The following is a 24,801-nucleotide window of genomic DNA, read 5'->3' on the forward strand; positions in this document are numbered from 1 at the left end:
CATGAGATAAATACAATTCAATAACAACAGTTTTATTGTCTATCTGACAAGACCCCTTTTTAATTAAACACAAGCAAAGGGTGTTTGTTACACACCTTCAACAAAACAGCATCGGTGCTCACTTGGCATCTGAGGATTTAACAACCCACTACCACTCTGCTCTCACTGGTTTTGGACGCCACTCAATGTGGCGGACCCTCCGCATGAACACGCAAACGGAGTGGAAGTAGGTAGGGAGAGGGAGGAGCAAGCAGTTTTGGAAAGGCCCCTACTGAACTGATATTTGTGTCAATAGCACAAGTGAGAAAGACAAACGGCTACCTACCTGTGGACTGGGCAACTCTTTGTACTGCTTCCTTTGAGCCACTTTGATTGGAGGCAGGTGGGTTACAGCAGAGACCAGGAAGTTCATCAGGATGTCCTCACAGTTGGAGGTGCGATCCACAAGAGTCCGCAGAGACTGTGGCAGGTAGTGGGTGAACAGGTAGTGGTAGTACCTGTGGGGCAGGTCAAAGTGTTATACAGGCATGTGTATTATTTCATTAAAATATAAAAAAGTGGATGGGACATTTGAATTCAGGGTATTCTTAATGACAGTAAACATATTACGGCACTTCGGAGGAGATAAACGACATCTGATCAGTCTTGGTAGTCACTAATTACTTCCAATAACTAGTACGGATATCACAGTTTCAATTCCCACATGAATACATGAATATATAAATACAAAATAGGACTTGAAATATATAAGTTAAAACAATTAAAGTGAAGTTAAATGATATAAAATTAGTTGTGAAAGTGTTTGTGAAACAGAGCGGATAGACTTTTCAGGTGACTTAAGCACCAGTGATTTTGCTGCAGACATTCACCACCCTGTTTAGTTCTGTTTGACAGCAAGAGAAGAATACCAACTGATAAAAGAAAATGTAACTACTGATTCTGGCATGACATCAAAGATGTGTTGACTTAAAACCTAGCCAGCTTTCTCAAACAAAAAATACGCTGCTGTGTTTTCTTGTAGATATTATTATCAAAAGTACACTTAATGTCTTATAACAGTCAAGATTTTTATCTCCTGACCATTAATCACAGTGTTACCAGGGGTAGGCTGGTGACATCTCAAATCAATACTCATCTTGTTTTTTTTTATTTCTTAAGGCTTTGCTTTAGCTTTAGAAGGGCTTGTTTTTTCAATTAAAAACTACAGGATTATGGCACATTATGGTATAAAATCATTCTTGGGCAGAAAAGGAGAAAGTACTGTGAGGTGAAAAGGGTAGGATTTAAAGAAATAAGCTGTTATTGTGTCATCATGCACCTCTATTACACATTGCTCTATTCATCTCGCAGGAATATTTTGCCAGTGTGCGAAACCAAGTTCTGTCTCTTATTAATTTCTAATCACAATTTTAGCCTCTTGTATTTGTACTCACAGTACAATAAATCTCTATAGACAAAACACATCAGCCAAAAATAAAGAATTAAACAATGTGTAACACAGCATAAAGAGATATCTACATAATTCATCACAGGTGGAGGCCAGGCAACCAGCACCAGGATGGCAGCAGGCATGGTAAAAGAAAAGAGTAGATGGTGTGATGTACACTCACTGGCCACTTTATTAGGTACACCTTGCTTGTACCAGGTTGGACACCCTTTTGCCTTCAGAATTGCCTTAATTCTTCGTAGCATACTTTCAACAAGGTGTTGGAAACATTCCATCATGCGAAATCTCCCGTTCCACCACATATTCAAGAAACCAGTTTAAGATGATTTGAGCTTTGTGACGTGGTGCATATCCTGCTGGAAGTAGCCATCAGAAGATGGGCACACTGTGGTCATAAAGGGATGGACATGATCAGCAACAATACTCAAGTAGGCTGTTGCATTCAGACAATGCATGCAACTACTAAGGGGCCCGAAGTGTGCCAAAAAATATCCCCTACACCATTACACCACCACCACCACCACCACCAGCCTGAACCATTGATACAAGACAGGATGGATCCATGCTTTCATGTTGTTTATGCCAAATTCTGACTCTACCATCTGACTGTCGCAGCTGAAATGCAGACTCATCAGACCAGGCAACGTTTTTCCAATCTTCTATTGTCCGATCTTGGTGAGCCTGTGCAAATTTTAGCCTCAGTTTCCTGTTCTTAGCTGCCAGGAGTGGCACCCGGCGTGGTCTTCTGCTGCTGTAGCCCATCTGCTTCAAGGTTTGACAGGATAAACCAGTCTGCCCATTCTCCTCTGACCTCTGACATTAACAAGGCATTTTCGTCCACACAACTGCCGCTCCCTGGATATTAACTCTTTTTCAGACCATTCTCTGTAAGCCCTAGAGATGGTTGTGCGTGAAAATCCCAGTAGATCAGCAGTTTCTGAAATAGCCAGACCAACCCGTCTGGCGACAACAATCATGCCACGTTCAAAGTCACTTAAATCCCCTTTCTCCCCCATTCTGATGCCCGGTTTGAACTTCAGCAAGTTGTCTTGACCACGTCCACATGCATAAATGCATTGACTTGCTGCCATGTGATTGGCTGATTAGCTATTTGTGTTAACCAGCAATTGAACAGGTGTACCTAATAAAGTGGCCGGTGAGGGCATGTTGATGATATGTATCTGGGACAAGTTAACCATTTAGCCAGTGGAATTTCATATTTATAGTGCACAACAAACGAAATCCCTGTAGTACAGTGTACATGTTCTTTATTCCTTCAGTTTTCAAGACTGAGAACTTTAGTGCAGCTGGTAATTTAGCATGACATTTGTCAGTTTTAGCACCTGTCACTGTCTTCTTTTAAATATGTTTGAATTGTGCTTATGCACCAACATTAACCACATGTAACTTTGTTGAAATTGATTCTGGGAAGTTGCTGCTTTTTCCTATTGGATTTTGTCATACTTAATGTTTGTTTTTTTTTTATTGTGGAAAAGCCATTTGCTGTGCCACATCACTTTCCCTTACAGTAAGTAATTACATTATTTGCATGTAAAAGACTAAACTGAGGGTTCTGACTATGAGAAATGCAGGCTTTAACTGACTACTCATTGACATTTCTCTGTTAAAGTGGCGTTTGAGGTAATGCAGATGGATCTTGTAAATATCAGCGGGCCTAACCTACAGGCCATAAAGATTCAAATTAGCATGACAAAAATGCATTTCCATAGGAACTGCTGCCAAAAAAGGCCACTTTGTTTCAAAATGTCGCATGGTTTCAAAAGTGCCCTGTCTGTGGAGTAATTACATTCATATTGTAAACAAACTCACATCCCTCTGCCATTGCAAATATCGACTTCAGGCCTTTCAAATTAATCAAACTGCTCGAAGTAATCCCAGAGCAATTCACCCTCTCCTTTTCTTTTTCTCTTGCTCACACATACACATAATTATCCTTGATACTATTTCTTTCGGTCTGATTGTCCCGTTCAGTTTTTTCACGCTGAGATCCAAGCCATGCTTGCTGCTGGTGCAATTCATCAAGTTGTCCCTTGTTTTAACCTGACCTGTTTTAACCTGCAATCTATTTTGATGTCAGTTGCATCATCAATGTCGAGTTTGTATGTGTGTGTAAATGTAGGTGTGTGCACAGTATATGCATGCATGCTTTTAAGAAGTAACAAAGTATATATACAGTATGCAGATCTACATCCTGTGTCAGCCTAAGCTAGCGATGTGGCTATAGGGATGGCAACATTGGTCAGTCGGTCAGTCCACAACTTTGCTCCAGACCATAATATCTAGTATGGATTGCTATGAAATATTGTACAGGCATTAATGATTCCTGAGGATGAATCCTAACCTATCCTGACCTCTATAATCCCGTGATGCCACTTAAAAATTTCATCAATAATTTTAACTACCTAAAAAACTAATTATACTCCCATCAGCCTTCATATTGTGTATGTTCATAAGCAACGCTTCTGTACAGTAGCTCTAAATGGCATTTTCTGTTTAGTTTGCTACAGTCTCCTGGTGTACCTGTGGTAGAAGGCAGCTCCAGTTAGCACGATGGAGTAGTCATTGGTCCATTTAGAGGTGTAGCCCCAGGCGTGCTTCAGGGGATCCCAAAAGTGGCTCCGGGGAGGGTAGCCCACGATCCGCTCAGGGAAGCTCCGCCACACCAAGAAGGCAAAGTTCACCTAAAAGTGGAGACATGGAACACTTAGATATTGTTGCAACTTTTGCAAGAATATTGATTTTTTTTACATGTGTGCACTTCTGCTGTGTGTTCATTACTAACATGTGTACACACACCTCACTGGTCAACAGGACTGTATCCTCGTCCAGACTCAGCACTGCTTCTGTCTCTATGGCAACATGAGGTAGGAACCGACTGGTGGTCTGAGGGAAAAATACAGTAGTAAATCTTAATTCTGATACTGTGGACTATATATAATCTGCCCTGTGCTTAGAGATATTTTGAGAATGAGTGAGACGCGATCATGTTACAGTAAATCATGCTGAGTGACTGAGATGAGTGAATCACTATAGATTTTGCCCTGGGACTCAAAAAAAAAAGACAGACAGTGAAAGGGAGACAGAGAAGAAATGTTCAGTGTGAGTGACATTTGTGAAAGCGAACTTCACACGGATCGGTGGACATGTCAGATGTACACGGATTTGGAGAAAGACAGAGAGAATACACATCAAGGAGAAGGACCAAAGTAATAGAGTAACAGAGATAGAGAGTGAAAGAAAGATACATAAACAGACTGAGCTACTGATAGTTTGTCATGCTGTCACTCAGACGTTGGTGTGGGCTTCAGCGTCAGTTGTGAGTGTCATAGGGCCTCACCTTCCTCCTGCCGTCTGTCACAGTAAGGGGGACGGGCATGGGAGGCCATTTGCTCCGACTGGGTGGCGGCTTCTCGTTGTTCCAGAGAATTATGATCTAGAGTAGCAGGGGAGGGGGGTTTTACATAACACATACACAGATAGACACATTAGACTTATCAGAAATAGCAGCTGCCATCAATCAACCGGTAGGGTTGGCAAAAGTACACTTCCTCATTCAAATAAGTTCAGCTCATTTCCACAGCTTCAGTATATGGTGTGGAAGACATATGTTAAAACAGTGTTTTAAAAGTTTATGGTTGTGGCTACATTTTATTTAATTATTTCATAATGTCTTTGTCTTATTCACCTGTGAGCAGTATTTTGACTTAGAGACCACCTGAAGCAGCTTCATTATTGGTTGAGACTGGGAGACCAATGCGGAGACAGCATGGATGACAGCAGTGAACTCTTGACCTGGACTGACCCCTGAACAAGGTCACAAAAAAATATTATGAGAGTTTGAATATTTATTAGGTGCTTTTCTATACAAGAAACACATAAAAGTGTATCTGTATTAGTCCATCATCATCATGAGAACAATGTATGGTATCAAGACATTGTGGTAGTGAGCAACACATGCTGTTGACATATAGACCAGTTGTTCCTACAAATAAAAACATATGCCATTAGAAAAATCTAAAAAAAGGCATAAGTCATGTAAAAATGTACACATAGTGGCTTTAAATAATAACAAACCTTATTTATAACATGTATTTTAGCATTGCTAAAAAAATGCAAAATTAAAACTAATACAGACTTTAGTGCATATTTAATTATGATTTGTTGAAATTTGATTACTCTCTTTCTCCACCTCCACAGCTCTGACATAATAGTCTCATCACCATCCTGTGCAAATCAAGATTTGCATGTTGTGCAGACTCATTTAAATGAAGTGTTTGTTTACCTAATCCCAGGTAGTAGAAAGGGAAATGTGTGAGGTGAGTGGAGTACTCTGGTAGGACCAGCAGACCTCCTGGCAGGGAGTTCCACATGTACTTGTTCCTCGATATGTGAGAGAACACACGGTCCTTGATGATCTGGGGAGGGGAAAAAAGGATGCGGTTAAATGAGGGTTGCAATGTGAGAAGCAGAGAGAACATGTCCGCTTGTGTTGTGAAGTGGCTGTTGTGCTCATCTAGTATAAGCCTGCACCACATTCATTTTTTCACCCTCTGAGCCGGTGGATGAGAGTCTCGGAGCTTCATGTAAACCCCACTGCAATTCAAGACCTGACACACTTGTGTTTGCATATTATAGCAATCCCTGATGATATGCTCTGTGTACTTCCCATTTTAGACCAACAGGAGGTGTCCACACAGCAGCAACTCTGGCATCCACTCTTAAGCCTTCTGCCTCACTGACCTCAGGCTGACTGCACAGCTGTCTCCCATGGGGAAAGGTTCCCCTCTGCAAGCTGTATGTATATAAGCAGCTTATCATCAACCTCCAGAACCTCTCCTTTATTATCTTTAGCATAAATCCCTAGCAGCAAATACAGTAGGGGCTGCTAGACTTGCCTTTATAAACATCAATGTGCAAAGCCTACTGTGTGATTTCTTCAGATTTCAGAAGGGTTAAATCTGTTGTTTCCCCACATTTATATGTGCTAAAATTGGCAGTGTGTGCAAAACCTGCTCATATAAGGAGGTTGTTATTTCTTTCCATGCATCATCTAACCCCTGGGCTAACCTTCAAATGACATTCTCTTAGCTGGAGCAACTACATTTAAAACACATCTCTTCTCAGCTTATTTAATGACAGAATGGTGAAAAGGCAGACAGAGAACAATACATGTATGAGCAAGACTGGATGCTAGAACTGTGAAAATCAGGGGCAATAATCCTAGCAGCAATCCGTTTCTTCTGTATATTTCAGTATATTTCAACTATTTCTGAATCTGATCTGTAGCGCTGAAAAAATATCTCTCACAGTCTGATAATAGCGAGCAGTGAGGCAGAAACTAGCAGGTTGAGACTGATATTTGCAACATAATGATATATCATTTCTATACATTAGGGGATTTCTCTGAGACTTCAGGTGGATCGGATGTGGACTGCTTTGAAATGTTCCATAGACCTACCGTACAACACACCTGAGATAGTAAAAGAGTAGAATGTGGACCATGGGCCAAGATCTAACCCCATAATCATAATGATAGAAGGGTGGTTTGATTCAAATGTGAAAACTCTTTTGAAAGCCTTTGTGAAAGAGGACTGATGATAGCACAGAGGCAGTAAACCACAGAGAGGCAGCAACTACTATGTGTTCAACAGAAAACCTGTGTTTACAGCAGTGGCTTCTTTTTGTAGATGTTTTCACTAGATGTTGCTGCACATTCCTGACCAGAAGTGTATGGTAGCAGAAACGCTGCATATTCAGAGACATTAGGTTTCTAGTCAATACTCAGCAGCCAAAAGCAACATTTCCCAATCATGTTTGTGAGAGATGGACAGAATTCAGAGCAGTGGCACAAAGCTTTGATATGATTTGATGCAGTCAAAGTTCTACTGACATATTACTAGATTTAAGACCAGCAAATCATTAATATATAAATCAATTCAGTGGAATATTTTGCATGAAGTTCAATTTTGGTTAACCTTTAACATTTTTGACCAATAGCAAAGCATCTTCACAGTGCTATCCTTTAAGAGAGCTGGAGACTATGAAATGGAGGAAGTTATCGTAACTTATCCGCTTTCATGGAATTCTCTATTTAACCCTCCTCTATTGTAGTATATACTGCTCCAGAAGAAGAGGAATTATTTTTAAACCGTTATCCAAAAGGACTCAATGGTGTAAATACGTCTTTTCAGTAAACTATGTGAACCATGTGAGCTTTTCCCCTCTTGTGTAAAACTCTTCATGTACAATCCCGAGAACCAAATGCCAGTGTAGGAGCTCGGGGAGCTTGTGACTGACGAGCACTAGCATGTTCCCGGGCCGGCTAGCATTTTGACACTTAGTTTGCCAGCTACAGCAATTCAATAATTAGCCCTAATCTCTTCATTCACGCTATGTCAGAAGTATGTAAAGTACAGGAAAACGTCCCGTTATTTCAAGATGGTTACACGCACTGCTAACTTTGAATTTCATTCAATTTAAATAGCTTCATTTAGCAACTTTTGCAGGGCTATGTATTTTAAGTGTTTCATTAGCAAGTGAAACCAGATAGGCTACAAACAAACTGTGTCCAGCTCAAATTTGTTCCCCCTGGACAATAACTATTTTTTTAATTAAATAATTTACGATCCTAAGAAAAAATTCCAGGGAGGAGAAACGGCACATAATAGAAAACTCTGGAAGCTATTGTGACTAGCACCAGCATGTTCCTGGCTGGCTAGCATGTTAGCAGTTAGCTCACCAGCTACAGTATACCATCTAGACCTGCAAGTAATCACTACATCACCAAGCATCTAGAACCACATATTACTCAAAGACATGTGGATGAATTTCATTGTGCCACTTTCTGTGACCAAGCCTTTATGCTGAGTGTGTTAATGCTGAGGCTGACCTCCAGTGTGGTGAGGACTATCTTGTCCACAGAGGAAAAGTAGGCTTCCCACAACATCTGGGTCCTCTGTCTGAGGGCCAGGACTCTCTCATTCCCTACTGCTCTCACTGTGGATGGCACCTAAGGACAAAAGATGACAAGAGTAAAAGATCCAGACATGGAAAAACATATTTTTTTAAAGAAGAGCAACGTGAGAGCTTTACTTGTTTTTCTCTCAGTCGTGTCTCTTAAAATAGACTGGACAAGAAAAAAAGAAGCTAACTGCATTGCAAGTGTTCAAACCTGTGTAAACTGGATCAAGTGATTGCTTAATTTGGCCCCCTAAAAAAACATTTGACACAGAGCTGATTTGGAGTCTGTTGTTCAGACTATTAGACCTTAATTAGTAGGGCTACATTAGGGTAGGGTTTCAAGTGAATCACCAAAATTGATTCAATCACTTAGAGAGTTAAGCTCAGCGGGTTAATCAAGTGGAAAAAAGCCTTGTTGAACTGAGAAAAGTGTGAGCTTGACTCCTTTAAACCTGTTTGTTTTTAAACATACAGCTAACACATTTTCTACTGAGCGCCAGTTAAAGAAGCCAGGGGGCTGCTCTCTCTCTTTTTTTTCTTGTCCTTGTTCTTTCAACCTCTCAGTTTCACTTAACATAACCTCCCTTCCCCTCATTTCAATACTTCACCTAGTTTCACCTAGCTCCCCCTTTCTCTTTCTCCCTATCCTTCCTACTTTCTCCCTTTCTTTCCCCGTACATCTGAAGGACAGCCTCACTATAGCATTGTCCTCAATTTGTCTTAGTGTCTGTCCTCCTCACTGTGAATATTTGTGTATGTTATATGTGTGTTTCTATGTTTTGCAGGTGTGCAGCAATGCCACTAATGAGGGCAGCTCATTCAATCCAATTCTGCCATAATTTGAAAATGTCTGAGCTCTCGGGAGCTTGTTCCTGTTCATTAGCTGAATGCCAATTTGTGTCCTCTATTGGTCGAGATCAAAGCGGATCAATGCAAAGGGAGACATAATATAATTTGTGTGAGGGAGAGAGATAAAGGTTGTAGCTGAGAGTGAGCCGGCTTTGCTTGCTCATTGTGTTTATTTGTGTGGATGTTTGTGTGTGTGAGATACAGACACAGAATGAGCAGGCGAGTGCCTTTGAACAGAAGCGGGATTACAACCTCTATGGGTGTTTAATCTCAAAGGGCCCTAACCTGTAACCACACTGTTTGATAAGGGTAATAGAGAGCCAAAGTCTTTACGTCATGCCCAGGCTAGGCTTGGTTTTCCTGAGGTTTACTTTCCATATTTTCCTTATATATAAGACAAATCCCATGCACTACAGCGACCCAAAATCGAAGCAAAATCTTCTGATCTACTGATCTTTTGGGTATGTTAACACAAAACCTGGTCATCACCCTTTAATAATTATTTCAATAGGTTTAGAGTCATACCTTTAGGCATCTGCTGTTCCGATGTCCCAAAACAATCAATAAACCAATCACAGTGATTTTCTGTTTTTAAAGACCAATAAAAATGTATTTCACTGTGGCTGTTCTGTGATGTTGGATTGCTCTTTGTACCCACACCTGCTGGTGACGGGATTTTCCAAGTTGATTTTTATTTTAATGTACAGTAATGGTCCACTGGAATGCTGGGGCCTTGGACAAATGCCTCTGTGTGTTACCTGTAGTAGTAATCTCTCGTCTCCCTCAATAACCGCCTGGTTCCACTGTATGACATCAGAGAACGGCAACTCCCAACCGTTACTCAGCAGCACTGGTATACACGCCGCCTGGACACACACGCACGCACGCACGCACGCACACACACACGCACACACACACACACACACACACACACACACACACACACACATTTAGAGTGTCTTAGAGAGACAGTGACACTGATAAACCAACTGATACCACGTAGAGCACAGTGAAAAATTCCACATATATTATTTTAACTGTGATGAGCTGCAGGTTGGGTTCCTCCCTTGCAGCCGGCTCCTCTTTGGCAGTAAACAACATAACATGACATACCACAGCTGCATGAATATAATACAATCTGTATGAGCTCTGTCCCAGCTACTTGGCACTGCGATATCCGAGGCTGAGCAGATAATGTGTTTAATGCTCTTGTGTGTAAATATATGTGCAGCTGAGTTTGAATGCGTAAGACCCCTATAGGGTGGCTGGAATGAGTAATAACTCATAACTCTCTTTCCCAGGAAGCTCTGGAGGTTTGTTAATAACTGTCACTCATACACATGCAAACACAGATGTGGCTGACAGGGAAGACTCTTTGTGTACTAATTAGGTACAACCACTGAGGGGACACATGCAGGGAAGGAGGTAAACTGAAGCGAGGGATGAGAGGATGGGGGGAGAATAAGAAGGAACCGGTTCATACATAGAGGCATCACGCTTTATTGAAGTTGATTTTAGATGTTGCCTTATCCCCTCATTCACTGACACATTTTTGATGTTGTTCCACTTTTTTTGCTCTCCAAGCCCTCCTCTGGTCTCCCCCTCTCTGTGTGTGGATCAGTCTCTCTCCATGTGCCACCCCCCCCATTTCTCTCCACTGCACTCTCATCCCATCCAGCCCTCTTCCTCTTGCTACTCACTGTGGTCTGGAGTGTTGATAGGTCTGGGTATTTTTTTCTCTCTTCTCACTTTTTTCTAATTAAACCACCAGAGAACAGCAGCAGCAGCCGAATTGGTGGAGATCAAACACTGTCTCCGGCCCACCGGGTCTTTCAGGCTCTTGCATTTCATGTGAGAATAGACCTGCTGAAGGACGCTCGAGCAAATAGGCCGACTTGTATGTGTGTGTGTTTGTGTCAGAATCAGCCCCAGGTTACAACAAGGTCACACGAAGACCCCCAGAGTGATAATTCAAGGCCTCTAAATTTGAAATCCAGCCTGAGGCTTGCCTGAGTCTTCTACCCAAGAGATGAGGCACTCTGAGGGCGAGTTTCAAACGTTTCAAGCCCTCCCTGCCTGGAGGTAGGGGAATATGAAAGCCTATGTGCTGTGTAGTTGTTTTTGGTTTGTTTGCATTGGGAGACAAAAATGGGGAGGCTTTGAGTAAATGTGTATGTGGGGAAGTGTGCAAATGTGTGTCTGTGTGTATATTGGAAAGCTGGCAGTACGTTTCCTACCACACTAGAAATTGCCAGTTCTTTTGTGGACTTGGCTGGCACTAAAATAAAAAATAAAAAACACACAACCGAAAAATCTTCGAAGTGCCTCGAATAGAAAAGGGAGAGGATGGCAGGGAGGAAAAAGACTAAGAGAGAGAAAGAGAGGACAAAGGAAGAAGACAGGAGGAGAAGGGGACCATGATTGCTGCCAAGCCAAGTGGGTTGTGTGTGGATTTGTCCATTCAGCAGACATCAGCGGTGGGGCAGGCTGCCACTCCTACGGATGCTTCCGGACCATTTATACACACACACAGACACATAGCCCCAGAGAGCAGTGTGGCCAGGGAGCATTGTAGCAGCCAGAGAGTTCAGTGTTTGGCAAATCTAAAAACAGCCACTACTGCTTCCTGCATTAGTGTGAGGTCGTCGACTTGGGTGGCAGAGAGAGAGCTACAGCAGACTGATTGGTTTCAACTGTTCTCTCACTCCATTGCCTGTGGTTTCTTCATTGTTGGTGTACTTGCACATTTCACCGATGAACTTAAATGAACGGTACCAGTGTTTGTATAAGTGTGTCTGTATGTGTGTGTGTGTGTGCGCATGTGCGTGTCCGTGTGTTAATGGAACCATTATAGTTTAAAAGGCCTAGCAAATAGCAAATAAAGCCTTTATGGTTAGATCTGCACTCAACACAACACAATGGTCTGGGGAAAACACTTGCACATGTGACCATTAAGGTGTCAATAACCAAAAGACTACATAAACCACGGCTCTGGAACATAAACATTCTGCATCCTGTGCACTTCCTTGTTGACTGAACTGTATATGAGCTGGATCTCACTGAATCAAAGCTGTTTCCTGTAAAAAGTGTAATTTGGTCATTCTAACAAGGGAAATGCTGCAGCTAATGTTGTTTTGATGATTGCTGTGTTGGCATGTAGAATGTAGAGATTTTAGCAGTTTATTTATGTGGGCCTCAGAGAAACTGGAGAGTCTTAAAGTACTCAGACAGGAAGAATGCTGGACTGAAGTTTTATAAAAAATATAAATCCACATTACTTGTCAGTTTTATGTTACTATATAATATGCCTATGAGTAAGTGAGTGATTTACACCTGCTAACACACAGTATTATATAATATCAATGGCGGTGTGCAAGTTACAGTAGATTTTATGATGGGCTATCCATTGTTGTGCAACTTAAAGTCCCTGGAAACTTGGTTTCACATCTTGAATTTTGCTCAATAACATTAAATATAGACAAATTGAACAATGCTGAACTGAATACATTTACACTGACAGTGGAAGCAGAGGTTTGGGTTGATCGCGGTAGGCAGTCGCCCTCTCAGACAGATGAAGTTCTGAATCAGAAATTGGTTATGACACAGGCTTTGGGATAAAATAACTTTAACGTACCGCTTCTGTCTGACCTCCACAGTCTAGATGTGAAGGCACTGTGTGGACTGACGTTAACTAAAACATAGCAGTCACTTGATTTTGATTTAAATCATAAAATTTCGGGATTCCTTGCATTGTAAGCAGGAAAAAATTATCATGTAATAAGAATCATAAAGACATGTAACTGTAAAAGTGGAATTTTGGCCAAAAAGCAAGTGGGATTATAGTGGCTCCTGGTTGATTCTTTGTCAGCATGCCACTCAGAATATGACCAAAACATGAGGATTTCATAAAGATTTGAGTGTACTTTTTTCATAGAACAGAGGCTTGTGGTTTTAACTTTACAGTAACTAGTTCTACATGATCTGCTGAACAGATTTCTTAGCAAAAGCACTTAAAAACCTAAATCATTTACATACATTACATTGTTATACAGAGGTGTACACGTGAGGTGCCACCACGCTATTACCGGCTTGTCTATGTTTACCTAGCCTGAATTATGTATTCATGATAAATGAGCAACAATCAAAGTTGCCTAAAAAACATCCTTAGTCTTTACTTATTAAGAGTTTCACATTTATAAATGCAGCTACTCTGTTTCCTCAGGACTCCTCAGGATATGTGTGTGGTTTGATCAGATTTGGTTGACAGTGCTGGCAACATAAGCAAACAACCTCACAAATGTTATCACGCTTCATTTCAAATGTTGATTAATCCTGAGTGGTGCATGGTAGTACATGACATCACATTTTACCAAATGAGTCCCACCTGCTTTGAACCAGTCAGAAGAGAATATATAAAAACGTGTACCTCTACTACAGCATGATATGGCTAACAAGTCATTAATAATGAATATCGTTAATGCATTGAATAATATATATATTCACCTGTAGCGACTCTAGGAATCGAAAGGAGCCCAGGCGTCGACCTCGAGGCACCAAACAGAAAGTGGAGTTGTGGAGGAGCTCCTGGTAATCAAACCTAACAAAGAGAAGAACAATTATAATACATTAACCATATATATTTCACTATTTCACATTTTATTTTCAAATTAATTGCAGGAAAAACAGCATATCAGGCAAAACAACAAATCTGTTTTTAAAAGTCAATACCCAATAAAAAGAATAAAGGACATAACTGAAAAGCTGCTAAAATGATGTATACAGAGACAAATTCCAGGGGCTGAGATGAGAGATTGAAAGGATCTGTTAATTATTACAATTTTGTTTCTGAAAAGGGAGATATCTGAATATAAACAGGTGTTTTTCTAATATGATATGTGATTGTATTCAAATCTTAAGAATAAGTACAGAAAAAACATCAGATCTTGAGCCAGCGATGTTATACAGTTAACAGGTAAGGGGTTAAATTCATGCGCTGTGGCTCTGATTACTTGCTCTTGGTAAAACAGTGCAAAGTAAAGATGGATAGAAGAAGGGTACGTTTAAGAGCTGTATAGTTAAAGAAAGTCAAAAGGTTTAGATTGTGAAAACACTACAGAGACATTCCAATGATTGTTTCAATACGTTCTGTTAAGAGACCACAATGAAGGATAACTGGATTTAAAAAAAACTATAACTGCATGAAAATATGTATTAGAAACAGAGTATGATATATGACCTTATCTGACTGTAAATAGATAGTTTTCTTACGTCTCTGAAAGTGCATTTTGTATGTCCCATGATATTTGAAATTCTTAACACCAGTGGATCTCTGGTTGACCAGAACAAATATAGACCAAAATTTTCTGGGAGAATGGAAATATATACATAATTTGTATTTCTTAAAAAAAAAAAAGATTTATAATCAGATGTTGTGCCTGTCCTCAGTTAAATAAGAATTTAAAGTCATGCTGTAATATGCTAATAAACAGAATAATGTTTGTACAAATTACATATTTTTGTAAACTGCAAAGTGATTATAGGAATGAAAAAAAAACTTTATTGATCTGTGGAACATGGCAACACTAAATGAGAGCAGTCACATCTAATAAACAGCCTGCCAGTGTGGTGGCACATGCTTCATATGATTTATGATATTTAACATCTGTCACACATAAAATAAACCAGGATTTTTGTGGCTTTTCATTTCTGATGTTTAGTCATAATGGCACAGATTATCTGCAGCAATAAATCTTCCCAGTTTTATTTCCCCTCCACAGAAATGTTGGCACCACTATAGATGGCTACTGTATGTTGGAAAATATATCCATCACTGCGCTCATAAGTAAATATGCCCTGATCTCTGTTCTCTATTGATTTGTGTTGTGGACAAGAGGGCCTGAACTCGTGCCAAAGTATGAAATTTTGAGTGCACTACTCCTGCTGGCTGCTGCCATACGGGTGCATACTCGTGCAATGTAAAAGAAGCCAAATGGAAACCTCTGCATCAATGCTTGCCTTCATCCGCTAAGTGGAACAGCAACGGGCGCTTGGTATAACGGTCTCATAGTAAAGAGCTGTGTTGTGAAGTAAACAGATGGGGAAACAAACAGGCTCTTATGGGAGAGTTCAACTTTCCCCTCACTCTCGCTCTTCCTCATCCCATCACCCCCACCACACACTTCCTCCTTTCTCTTATCCTGCTGTCTCTTCTCCTTCCTCCACCACCCTCCCTCGTTTCTGCATCCAGCTCTCTGCTTGTTTATTTGCAGAAGGAACATCAGTGTAAAATATGCCCGCCATTAATCTTCTCAGTCGCTGAGTCATTTATTTAACCCTCCTTGAGTGACGCAGCGCAGGCCTCTTTTGCTCCCTGGGTGAGAAAATTGGGATTTCATTGCTGATGTTGGCATCATTTAACACCGCTACACCCAGTCCTGGACATCAAGATCTGAATGGATGTCACTGTGTGAGCGTATATTCAATTTGAATGTGTCAAAACATGCCAAATAGACACACACACATACACAACACTAGCATCAGTTTACTGAAAGGCAGCCTTGTTTGGCGCTAGCAACAGTTGTGCTCTGATATTCCTCCACATTGATATCTGTTGTACGTATACATGTGTACGTAGGCGTGTGATGGATCTGTGTGCATCTGCAGTAGTGTAAATCTCCAGCGTTGATGTACATTTGAAATGAATCTCCAAGCGATAGCTAAAGAGATTTACGCAGTGTATTTCTGAGGGATTTTGTGTTCAAATCTTGTTCTGAGCTTGGGATTTAGGTAACACATTAATTTAGCTATGCATGAGTAAATGAATTTGTAAATTGCATCTGTAAAGATGCACAACTCCTCTGTGTATTCATGTCTTTGAGCAAAGGGGGTAAATAAATGTGTAATTCGTGTGTTGCATTCAAAGGTAAATATATTTACTTCTCCTCGAGTAAAATATTGTGTTTGGGTATGTTGGTGTGAGAATACATTAATATTTCCCTAGTTTTGTGTGTTTGTGTGTGTGTGTCTGTGCAAGTGCAGTGCATCTTTATGTGTGTGTCTGCATGTATAGTATCTAATGTGATACAGTGGGACCCTCTCGTATGCTGCAAATGTAGTGAGACTGAGCTGGATAATCTGACCCACTTCTATCTCTGTTCCTGCTGTTTGGGTGTGTTCGTGTGCATGCATTTAGGTGTGTTTGACGATGCATAACTAGCAGTCCGCTTGTGCATGAAGTAGTGTGTGTGTCTGTGCACGAGTTGGTCTCTCTGCAATCCAGCAGTCTAGCCAGTCAGTCTGCCTGCTGCTGTTCTTTAATGAGGGACTGTACTTAAATGGAACAAGTAAATCATTTAACAGCACTTTGTTTCTAACAACAAACGACTAGGCCTGCTGTGTCTCTCCTTCACTCTACCCCTCTCTCTCACTCCTTCTGCTTCTTCTTGTCTACCCCTTTGTCTCAGCATCTTTCTTTGCTAATGCAAGTGTCTGTCATATAGATTCCACATGAAAACAATCAGTTGCAGTGCAAGTTTGTGTGTGCATATACCTAAATATATACTGGATTATTGTATGCCAAATGACCTTGTCTATGTGTGAAATGTGTCTGTGTGTGTTAAAGGATTGGTTCACCTACATTAGAACAGATGCGATTAATTTAATGATCAAATAATCAGTCCGTAGAAAATTCAAAAATACACCCACAGATATTAAAAGGTATATCTCTGTATAATCTACAAATCCTATGATGGTTGACACATTTATACAATTTTATAGTATATGTTGTCATATCACACACCTCTAACAAGAGCTTTATAAGGAAATGTTTTTTTTTTTTGTTTATTTGGGTTAAACAGCCTTCCAGCTTACTGTACAGATGTGAAAAAAACTGAGCATTTGAATGTGTATGAGTGAATAAGTCTGTGATTGGGGGTTGGAAATAATAAAAAAGGAAACAATAACATGACTCACTGTGTATGTGATTGTATGCATGTTATTTCATATTCTATACTGCACTAGGCTACCTGCATATTATTGTGGGAAAGCATTCATACGGCATATGTACTGTAATGTACACGTACGGACCTGTACTAATGCTGTGTGCACTGGCTGGCAGTTGCATTATTGTTATCTCGAAGCCCTCATTGTGAATGTGCTCAGATCTGTGTGTGAATGTGGATTTTATTAGATTACCTTACAGAACATACTAGTAGATTACTGTTGTGTCAAAGATCATATTTGAATGAATGACAAAAGCAACATATTTCATTAAAGCTGATTATGATATTTAAATCAGTTGTTTTTGTTCAATCAACAGTCTAAAACCCAATGATATTTATTCCACCATGATATAAAAAGGAGCAAATTCTAATTACTAATATCAACAATGGATTACATGACTTTGTGTACATGAAAGGGGTAGCTTGTAGGGACAAACCCACACAGAACTAACACTCGACTCTGCAGTTCCCCTCAGCTCTAAGGAGCTTTTTAGTGCCTTTCAGCTAACTGTGTTGGTTTTACAGCCTAAAAAACGTGTTGTGTTGTGGATCACTCACATCACTCATTAAACTACCTGTCCAGAATCAAACAGCAGACTGACAAAATTTGCATCTAACTGGTTAACTTTTATTTCATGATTATATTTACTCATTTAGCTGGCACTTTTATCCAAAGCGACTTACAATTGCTATATATGTCAGTGGTCACACGCCTCTAGACACATTGGTAGATGTAGATGCAGTGAGAATCGAACCCAGGTCTCTCACACTATCCATTGCCCTACCACCACCCCTTAAGTGATTATCAATAAGCTATCTGATTAATCAACCACTGTTTTCAGCACTTATATAGTTTGGGCTAGGGATGAAACGACTACTGGTTTAACGGTAAACCATGGTAAAATTCCCGATGGTTATTATTACCATACACATTTTAATTACCATGGTAACCGGGTACGGTTAACCGCGCTATTATAATCTCATGGCAAACACTGTCCAGCGTTTCCCAGAAGCAGGCGCGTGGGTTTGTCTGGGTCAATGACAACACGGCAGAAGACAGCGCTGCAGAGATTTTTCAGTCATTCTGAAGTCTGGTCGTATTTTAGTTTTTATGAGAGTGCTGAGGGAAGCTTGTTTGAAGAAAATAACCTTATAGTGAACGCAGGGTGAGTTAACTTTTAGCTTTGGTTTGTCTGTCTGACTTGCTATCAGCATGTAAACTGAAGCTCTGTGCTCAGTGTTAGCTGCTCTTGTAAAAACGCTACACGTTGTTCTGTTGCTGTGTGCGTTGTGTGTTGGCAGTCAAGTCGTTGACTAGTCTGAAAAATTTTGAACTAGTTCGGTCAAAGTCCTTACTAGTTCGGTGCAAAGCCGAACTAGTAAGACGAAATTCCTTCAACTAGTTAACTAGTAAGAACAAAATCAGCCTTACTAGTTAACTAGTTACGCTTTTTGGACCGCACTAGTTAACTAGTACGATTATTTGTGTTGAACTATTTCACTAGTAAGGTCAAAAGTGCCTCCACTAGTTAACTAGTGGACATTATAGCTCTTACTAGTTAACTAGTAAAACATTTTTGGCCTTACTAGTTAACTAGTAAGATGAAAAAAATGCGTCAACTAGTAATACTAGTGGACATTTTGGCCTTTACTAGTTAACTAGTGCAAAATTTTTCGCCTTACTAGTTGACTAGTAAGGTCCAAAATGTGTCAACTAGTTAACTAGTGGACATTTTAGCTATTACTACTTGGCAGGACAAGGATTTTCATAGGTCAATGTTCAAACTGTGTGCTGGAGAGCCTTAAAGGGCCAGCTCTGAATTGTGATGATTTAACAGCATTCAGGGGGATATTTTAGCAGCTTACCGTGAATAAAACGTTATGTTTGATTAAAGGCAAAGTCATTAGGCTACATTATATTATTCAGGTCTTTCAGAACTATTGTCTTTTAATCAAAAAAACAGATCTACAATCTCACAATAAACCCAAATGTATTAACTGGCTGCTTAGCCGTGGCCTAAAATGTATTTTAAGACACAATAATTTGATTTTGAGAACAAAACAGACTATGGAAGTGCATTCACATGAAAACACAAGTGAAAAAAACAATATATTTAGAAGACTAATTTACACTATTATTGCAGCACTAGCAGGATCAGGACTGTCTTCCAGAAAACAGGTATATTGGAAATTGGAGTTTGCTGACCCTGAGATGAGGGACACTCTGAGTTTTCAGTTCCAGAAAGTGGGGTAACTTTGTGAACCTAACCTGCTCAATATCAGGTTTTATTCAACAGACCCTGAGTTCTCCTCCCTCTTACAGAGCCAGACAAGCTGATTAATTTCCTCATTCATTCAGTCCCAGCTGAAGTGTTAATTAGCAGAGGTTTACTGTCAGAATCTACATCCTGTCTTGAATAGCAGTTTTTGACCCAACATTCAAATAGTCTCAGCTCAGAATAAAACCTCTGCCTGTCCTTTTATAACAGTGTGACTAAGTGACTGTGACCGAGTGAGCAGGACAGTGGTGGATATGCAAAATGTAGTTTGAAAGTGAGTTTTTCAAAAATAAATAGGATGCATAGTCTGAACATGTTTTTACAGCATTTCCATGAGAATGATTAAATGTATTACATTTGTTAAAGTAGCTGAAATAAAGTCACTAAATGCTGCTGATGTAAGATACAAACAGATCAAAATCTGCTGTACATTGGTTTCACCTAAAGCAGGGGTTGGTGGCCCATGGGATAAATAAATAGCCCACTATTGGAGGTGGTAAAAAATAGATATCACATAATCACTTCCTCTTAAGTGATTGTGCCTACAAAATAAAAGCGTGAGAATGTTTTTTGCAGCAATGCTTTATTTTGAGTTGAATTGAGAGCTTTTACTTGGAAAAGACATTCAATAGAGTCTGTGGCGTGCTTGACACACCTCTAAAAATACATCAGGAAACGTAAGATTGGATTCCCTGAATGAGAAGCGCAGGACTTTCCTCTGCCTGGAGATGCTGAGGAAATGAAAATAGCATAATGGATGGATCAGTCACTGGGAGGCACACGCTCCAGCACATGCTTTATTGTGAGCATGTGAAACAGTATAGTTAATTTGTTGAAGAGGGAAAATAATATATTAGTACAAGGGGGGACTGAACACACTACCCTCTGAGTGAAAGGCCTGTTTACCACTAATTGAGCTAACCGGGAACCCAACAATAGCTTGTAAATTATCAAAATTAAAAATTCATCAGGCTTTAAAGGGTTACATTTTGCCAGGAGGGAATTCTTGCTGGACAGCCAATAGGAAGGTTTAAAATATGCCCCACTACCACCCCCTTATTAGCATTTTGTGCAACTAGTTAACTAGTCAGCATTTTAGCTTTCACTAGAACTACTAGTAGACATTTTGAGCGTCACTAGTTAACTAGTAAAGTCAAAAACAGTCCAACTATTTAACTAGTGGGCATTTTGGCTTTCACTAGTTAACTAGTAAAACATTTTAAACCTTACTAGTTAACTAGTAAGGTTTTTACTAGTTAACTAGTAAGGTTTAACCTTAGTTTTATATGTATGACCCCACACCTCCACACAATAAGTAATGTATGGAACTATGAGCGAACAATACAATATATATAATGATTTTTCATTCAAAATATGTTTTATTCTATTTAGTATTGCAATGGATTTAGACATTTTGTCTTTAGATTATTTATATGTGATTTCCAGCATAATTTATGATCTATTATAACACCTAAGAATTTATATTCATATACTCTTTTTATTTCCTCATTACTAATCTTAATTTTAACATTACTATTACTTCGTCGATTGCTAAATATTATGAACTTTGTTTTACTCAAGTTCAATGAAAGTCGATTATCATCAAACCATCTTTTTAAGGCCATCAATTCGATTTCAACCGTATTCAGAAGCTGTTCCAAACTTTTTCCCGTACAGTACAAATTTGTGTCATCAGCAAACAATACCATTTTCATATGTTTACAAAAGGTATTTGCTGTTATTTTACTTTTTATGCAAACAAAATGGCAACTTTATTTTTAGTTTTCAATATAAAACTACATTTTAATATTTTTTGGCACATTTTTACAATACCGTGCTAATACTGATAACCGGGATGATTTTGGTTACTATAATCGTGATATGAAATTTTTATACCGTTTCATCCCTAGTTTGGGGATTTGTACAATCTGCAGAAACACTGTACTTGACACTCAGTGTTTCTGAATACATTTCATCTCATTTGCATACTCTTGATTGCACATTGAGTGTTTTTGTTTTTTGATGAAAGCCTCTGATAGTGTTTACACTTATATCTGTAGATGGCAACACTTCTCTGTGTGGGTCTGTGCGTACGTTTGTGTGTTTGTGTTTCTGTCTTTGCACATGCTGCTTCCTCTCACGTTTTTCCAATTCCCCAGTCTCCCAGGAGGACAGATATAGTTAAATATTAAACATTCAATATGGAGCCAATCTATATAGAAGGATAAGAGAAGTTGATCGTGCAGTCAGGACACAGACTCGCACACAGATTAAACTTGATGTCTTAATAATGTTATCCTTTTATGTATGTTTGTCTTAGATAGTCTCAGTCACAGCCACAGTCTCATACAGAGTCAGAAATAGAGACACTGGGCACAGAGTGTCTCTCTCGCTCTCTCTCTCTCTCACACACACACACACACACACACACACACACACACACACACACACACACTACACAGCAGGCATTCTCTCTTCATGTCAAGGCTTTGGGCTCAGTGTGATACCACTGTCATCAAAGCTGTGTTTACTAAGACCATTCTGAGTCGCCAACTGCATATGTGTGTGTTCGTTTTGTGTTGTCTGATAAGCAAATCTGCTTCTCCTCAACCCTACCAACTCCCGGTCCCTTTCTCTCACCCATATGTCCATCAGCTTTACCCTTCCTGACTTGATTCTCCGTGACATTTCTTCTCACATTCTATTTTGTCTATATATGTGATTTTTTATTTATTTCTACAATACTGCAAACTGCTCTTGACTTTCCCTCTCCCTTTCTGCCTCATCCCCCTTCTGTACACTCATTCCTTGTGTATACCAAACACTGACTATATAATGAATACTGACTGTGAAAGCGGAGAGGCGAGGGATGGAGGGAAGAAGGAGGGTGGAGGCTCCTTGATTGACGGCAGCTTCTGGTCAGTTGATCTCCACTCTGCTTCCTATAAAGGTCAGGTGTCAATAGAGTGTGTGCCCTTCAGTATCTGTGTGTATGCAGGTCTGTCCCTGTTCGTGAGCACAAGTGTGTGGTTGTGGATTAGCCGCCACAGCGCTAACAGGTTTGCTGTCAATAATTTTCATTGTCATCTTCACCTCATCAAGCACAACAAGACCTGAGTGACAGAAGTGCCTGTCTTGATAATGTCAGCACACACACACACACACACACACACACACACACACACACACACTGGCAATCACGCCCACAGCACTAATCTTCACCCACAACATACTGTTGTTCCCAATACGCACCAATAACATGCACAACTTAATAATAACGAGAAAAGAAATAACGTCTCATGTTTTACACATCAATAAAACCAGACTGAATGAGAGTAAGTATGGACATTTAAAGACGGATTTAGCTTTTCTTTATTTCAGACATAAAAGACTATTACATAGTGGGCTATTGTTAAGATGCATACCATCTACTGTGATCGCAATGTCCCCAGTTTGATTCTGTCCTTGGAGTTTTCTCTCCCCGCGTTTCATGTCACCTCTTCATTGGCCTCTTTCAAATAAAGGCAAAAATACTCCCAAAATAGAAGAATATTACTACAGCTATAGTAACATACTCTACAGCTTTCCATTTGTATATTACAAAGCTTATCATTTGGCATTTTTTACATGGTGAACCCATTTAAAAATAGTTGTTGCTGGTTCCTTGTCAACTGTCAAAAACAAATGAGGTGAGAAGAAAGCCATCTGTCGTTTGAAAACTATACAAATCACACCACAAAAAAATGTTGTGTCCTTCTCTGCTGGTAAAACTCTGACTCAGGCCTTCATCTCATCCTGGCTACTGCAGTAATATGAATTTTCCAACATTCTTAAAAATCTTCATCCAGAATTCTGCTCACTCTCTCCCACTCTGGTGACTGCATCATCCCTCCAAAACAGTTCTCCACTGCCACAGTCTTTCCTGCAGTCTTAATGCCAGTCTCCTGTTTCCTCCACCAAGGACCCAGCACCAGACCTGGACCTGGGGTAACAAACCCTTCTCTATAGTCACCCCAGCCCCCTGGAACAACCACTCCAATCTTGGTCTCTTAAAACTTACTTACTGAAATGATTCATGGTTTCATTTACCAATATGCTCTACAGCACTCTCTCTACAACACTATTGTGTGTATTGTGTTATATATCTCTTTTTTAAATTGTTTTTTATGTAACTAAACCACTCTATAAATTAAATGTATTATTATTATTGTTATTTGTTTTTTACATTATTTATTTATTCATTTATGTCAATACTTTATCATCCAATTACATTCATCCATCCAATAACCACACACACAGGACAAACTATAATAAATGGCAAAGTGATCCTAACTGCTTCATGTGATAATGACTGAACTATTTTTGTCATACTGGAGCCTATGGGCTACTTAACTCTATTTCCTTTTTTCATTCATTACATTACTGGCATTTGGCTGATGCTATTACCCAGAGCAACTTACAGTGAGTTAGTAATATGATACTGTATGTCTACTGTATGATTTGAGGCAATGTGTTACGTGCATACGGTGGCCTCATGTCTCTCCTCAGCTACAAAATAAAACACCTGTACCGCATGTGAACTGACTATATGACTGCAGCTGCCATCACAGTGTTTCACTGGACAATCTGTGGGAGGGTGTCGGGATGTGTGATATAGAGTGAGGTTGGACAAACAGTGGGAGGGTGTGACAGAGAGTCAGGTGGAGGGAGGACAAAGAGATTATTTGGGAGCAGAAGAAGCTGAGAGTGAAAGATGGAGGGAGAAAAGGGATGGCAAAGGGATAGAGGGAGAGAAATGTGTGTGTAGCCAGCTGCTGCAGCCTCTGGGCCTCAGGACGAAGGGAGGGTTGGAGGACAGAAAGTCACAAAACTACAGCTCTGTCTGCAGGCAATGGGTCAGGCGCTGGCTTACAACCCAAACTAAACATGTCATCAGACAGAGGCAGAAGGAGGAGGGTCAAAAAGGATGCACATGATTCCTGTATTTTATTGTGAGAAAAGCATTATTTGGACAATATGACAAGATACCAAATTTAAAGAATGAAAATGTGAACACCAAATTGTGAAGTTAGAGGGTACGGAAAGGGAAAGGGGGGGAAAAAGATGCAGAGAAATGGAAAAAAGAGACAAAGTGAGAGACAGGAGGCTACATAGACTGTTCAGGTTTCAGTGTGCAGAGGAATGTCTACTTCTAGGATCCAGTTACTTTAAACAGAGAAAGAGAAACCAAAACAGGGAGGGAGAG

At 39.9% G+C, this 24,801-nt stretch overlaps 1 protein-coding gene across 2 annotated transcripts in view; it reads right to left on the reverse strand.

Annotated features, from left to right (window-relative positions):
• LOC119907162 (exostosin-1c) overlaps positions 1 to 24,801 on the reverse strand; it is a 92,351-nt gene that overhangs the window by 1,613 nt on the left and 65,937 nt on the right. For both annotated transcript variants that reach the window (XM_038724799.1, XM_038724797.1), the window contains exons 3-11: positions 13,781 to 13,874; positions 10,036 to 10,143; positions 8,358 to 8,477; positions 5,751 to 5,883; positions 5,154 to 5,272; positions 4,806 to 4,901; positions 4,265 to 4,351; positions 3,989 to 4,149; positions 326 to 497 (exon numbers count right to left, since the gene is read on the reverse strand). In XM_038724799.1, the coding sequence (XP_038580727.1) occupies positions 326 to 497; positions 3,989 to 4,149; positions 4,265 to 4,351; positions 4,806 to 4,901; positions 5,154 to 5,272; positions 5,751 to 5,883; positions 8,358 to 8,477; positions 10,036 to 10,143; positions 13,781 to 13,874 (1,090 nt within the window). The remainder of the gene's footprint in view (positions 1 to 325; positions 498 to 3,988; positions 4,150 to 4,264; positions 4,352 to 4,805; positions 4,902 to 5,153; positions 5,273 to 5,750; positions 5,884 to 8,357; positions 8,478 to 10,035; positions 10,144 to 13,780; positions 13,875 to 24,801) is intronic.

The sequence above is a fragment of the Micropterus salmoides genome, unplaced genomic scaffold (genome assembly GCF_014851395.1).
Source record: "Micropterus salmoides isolate LMB-PRFRI ecotype aquatic unplaced genomic scaffold, ASM1485139v1 Ms_hic_scaffold_17, whole genome shotgun sequence".
Classification (NCBI taxonomy): domain Eukaryota; kingdom Metazoa; phylum Chordata; class Actinopteri; order Centrarchiformes; family Centrarchidae; genus Micropterus; species Micropterus salmoides.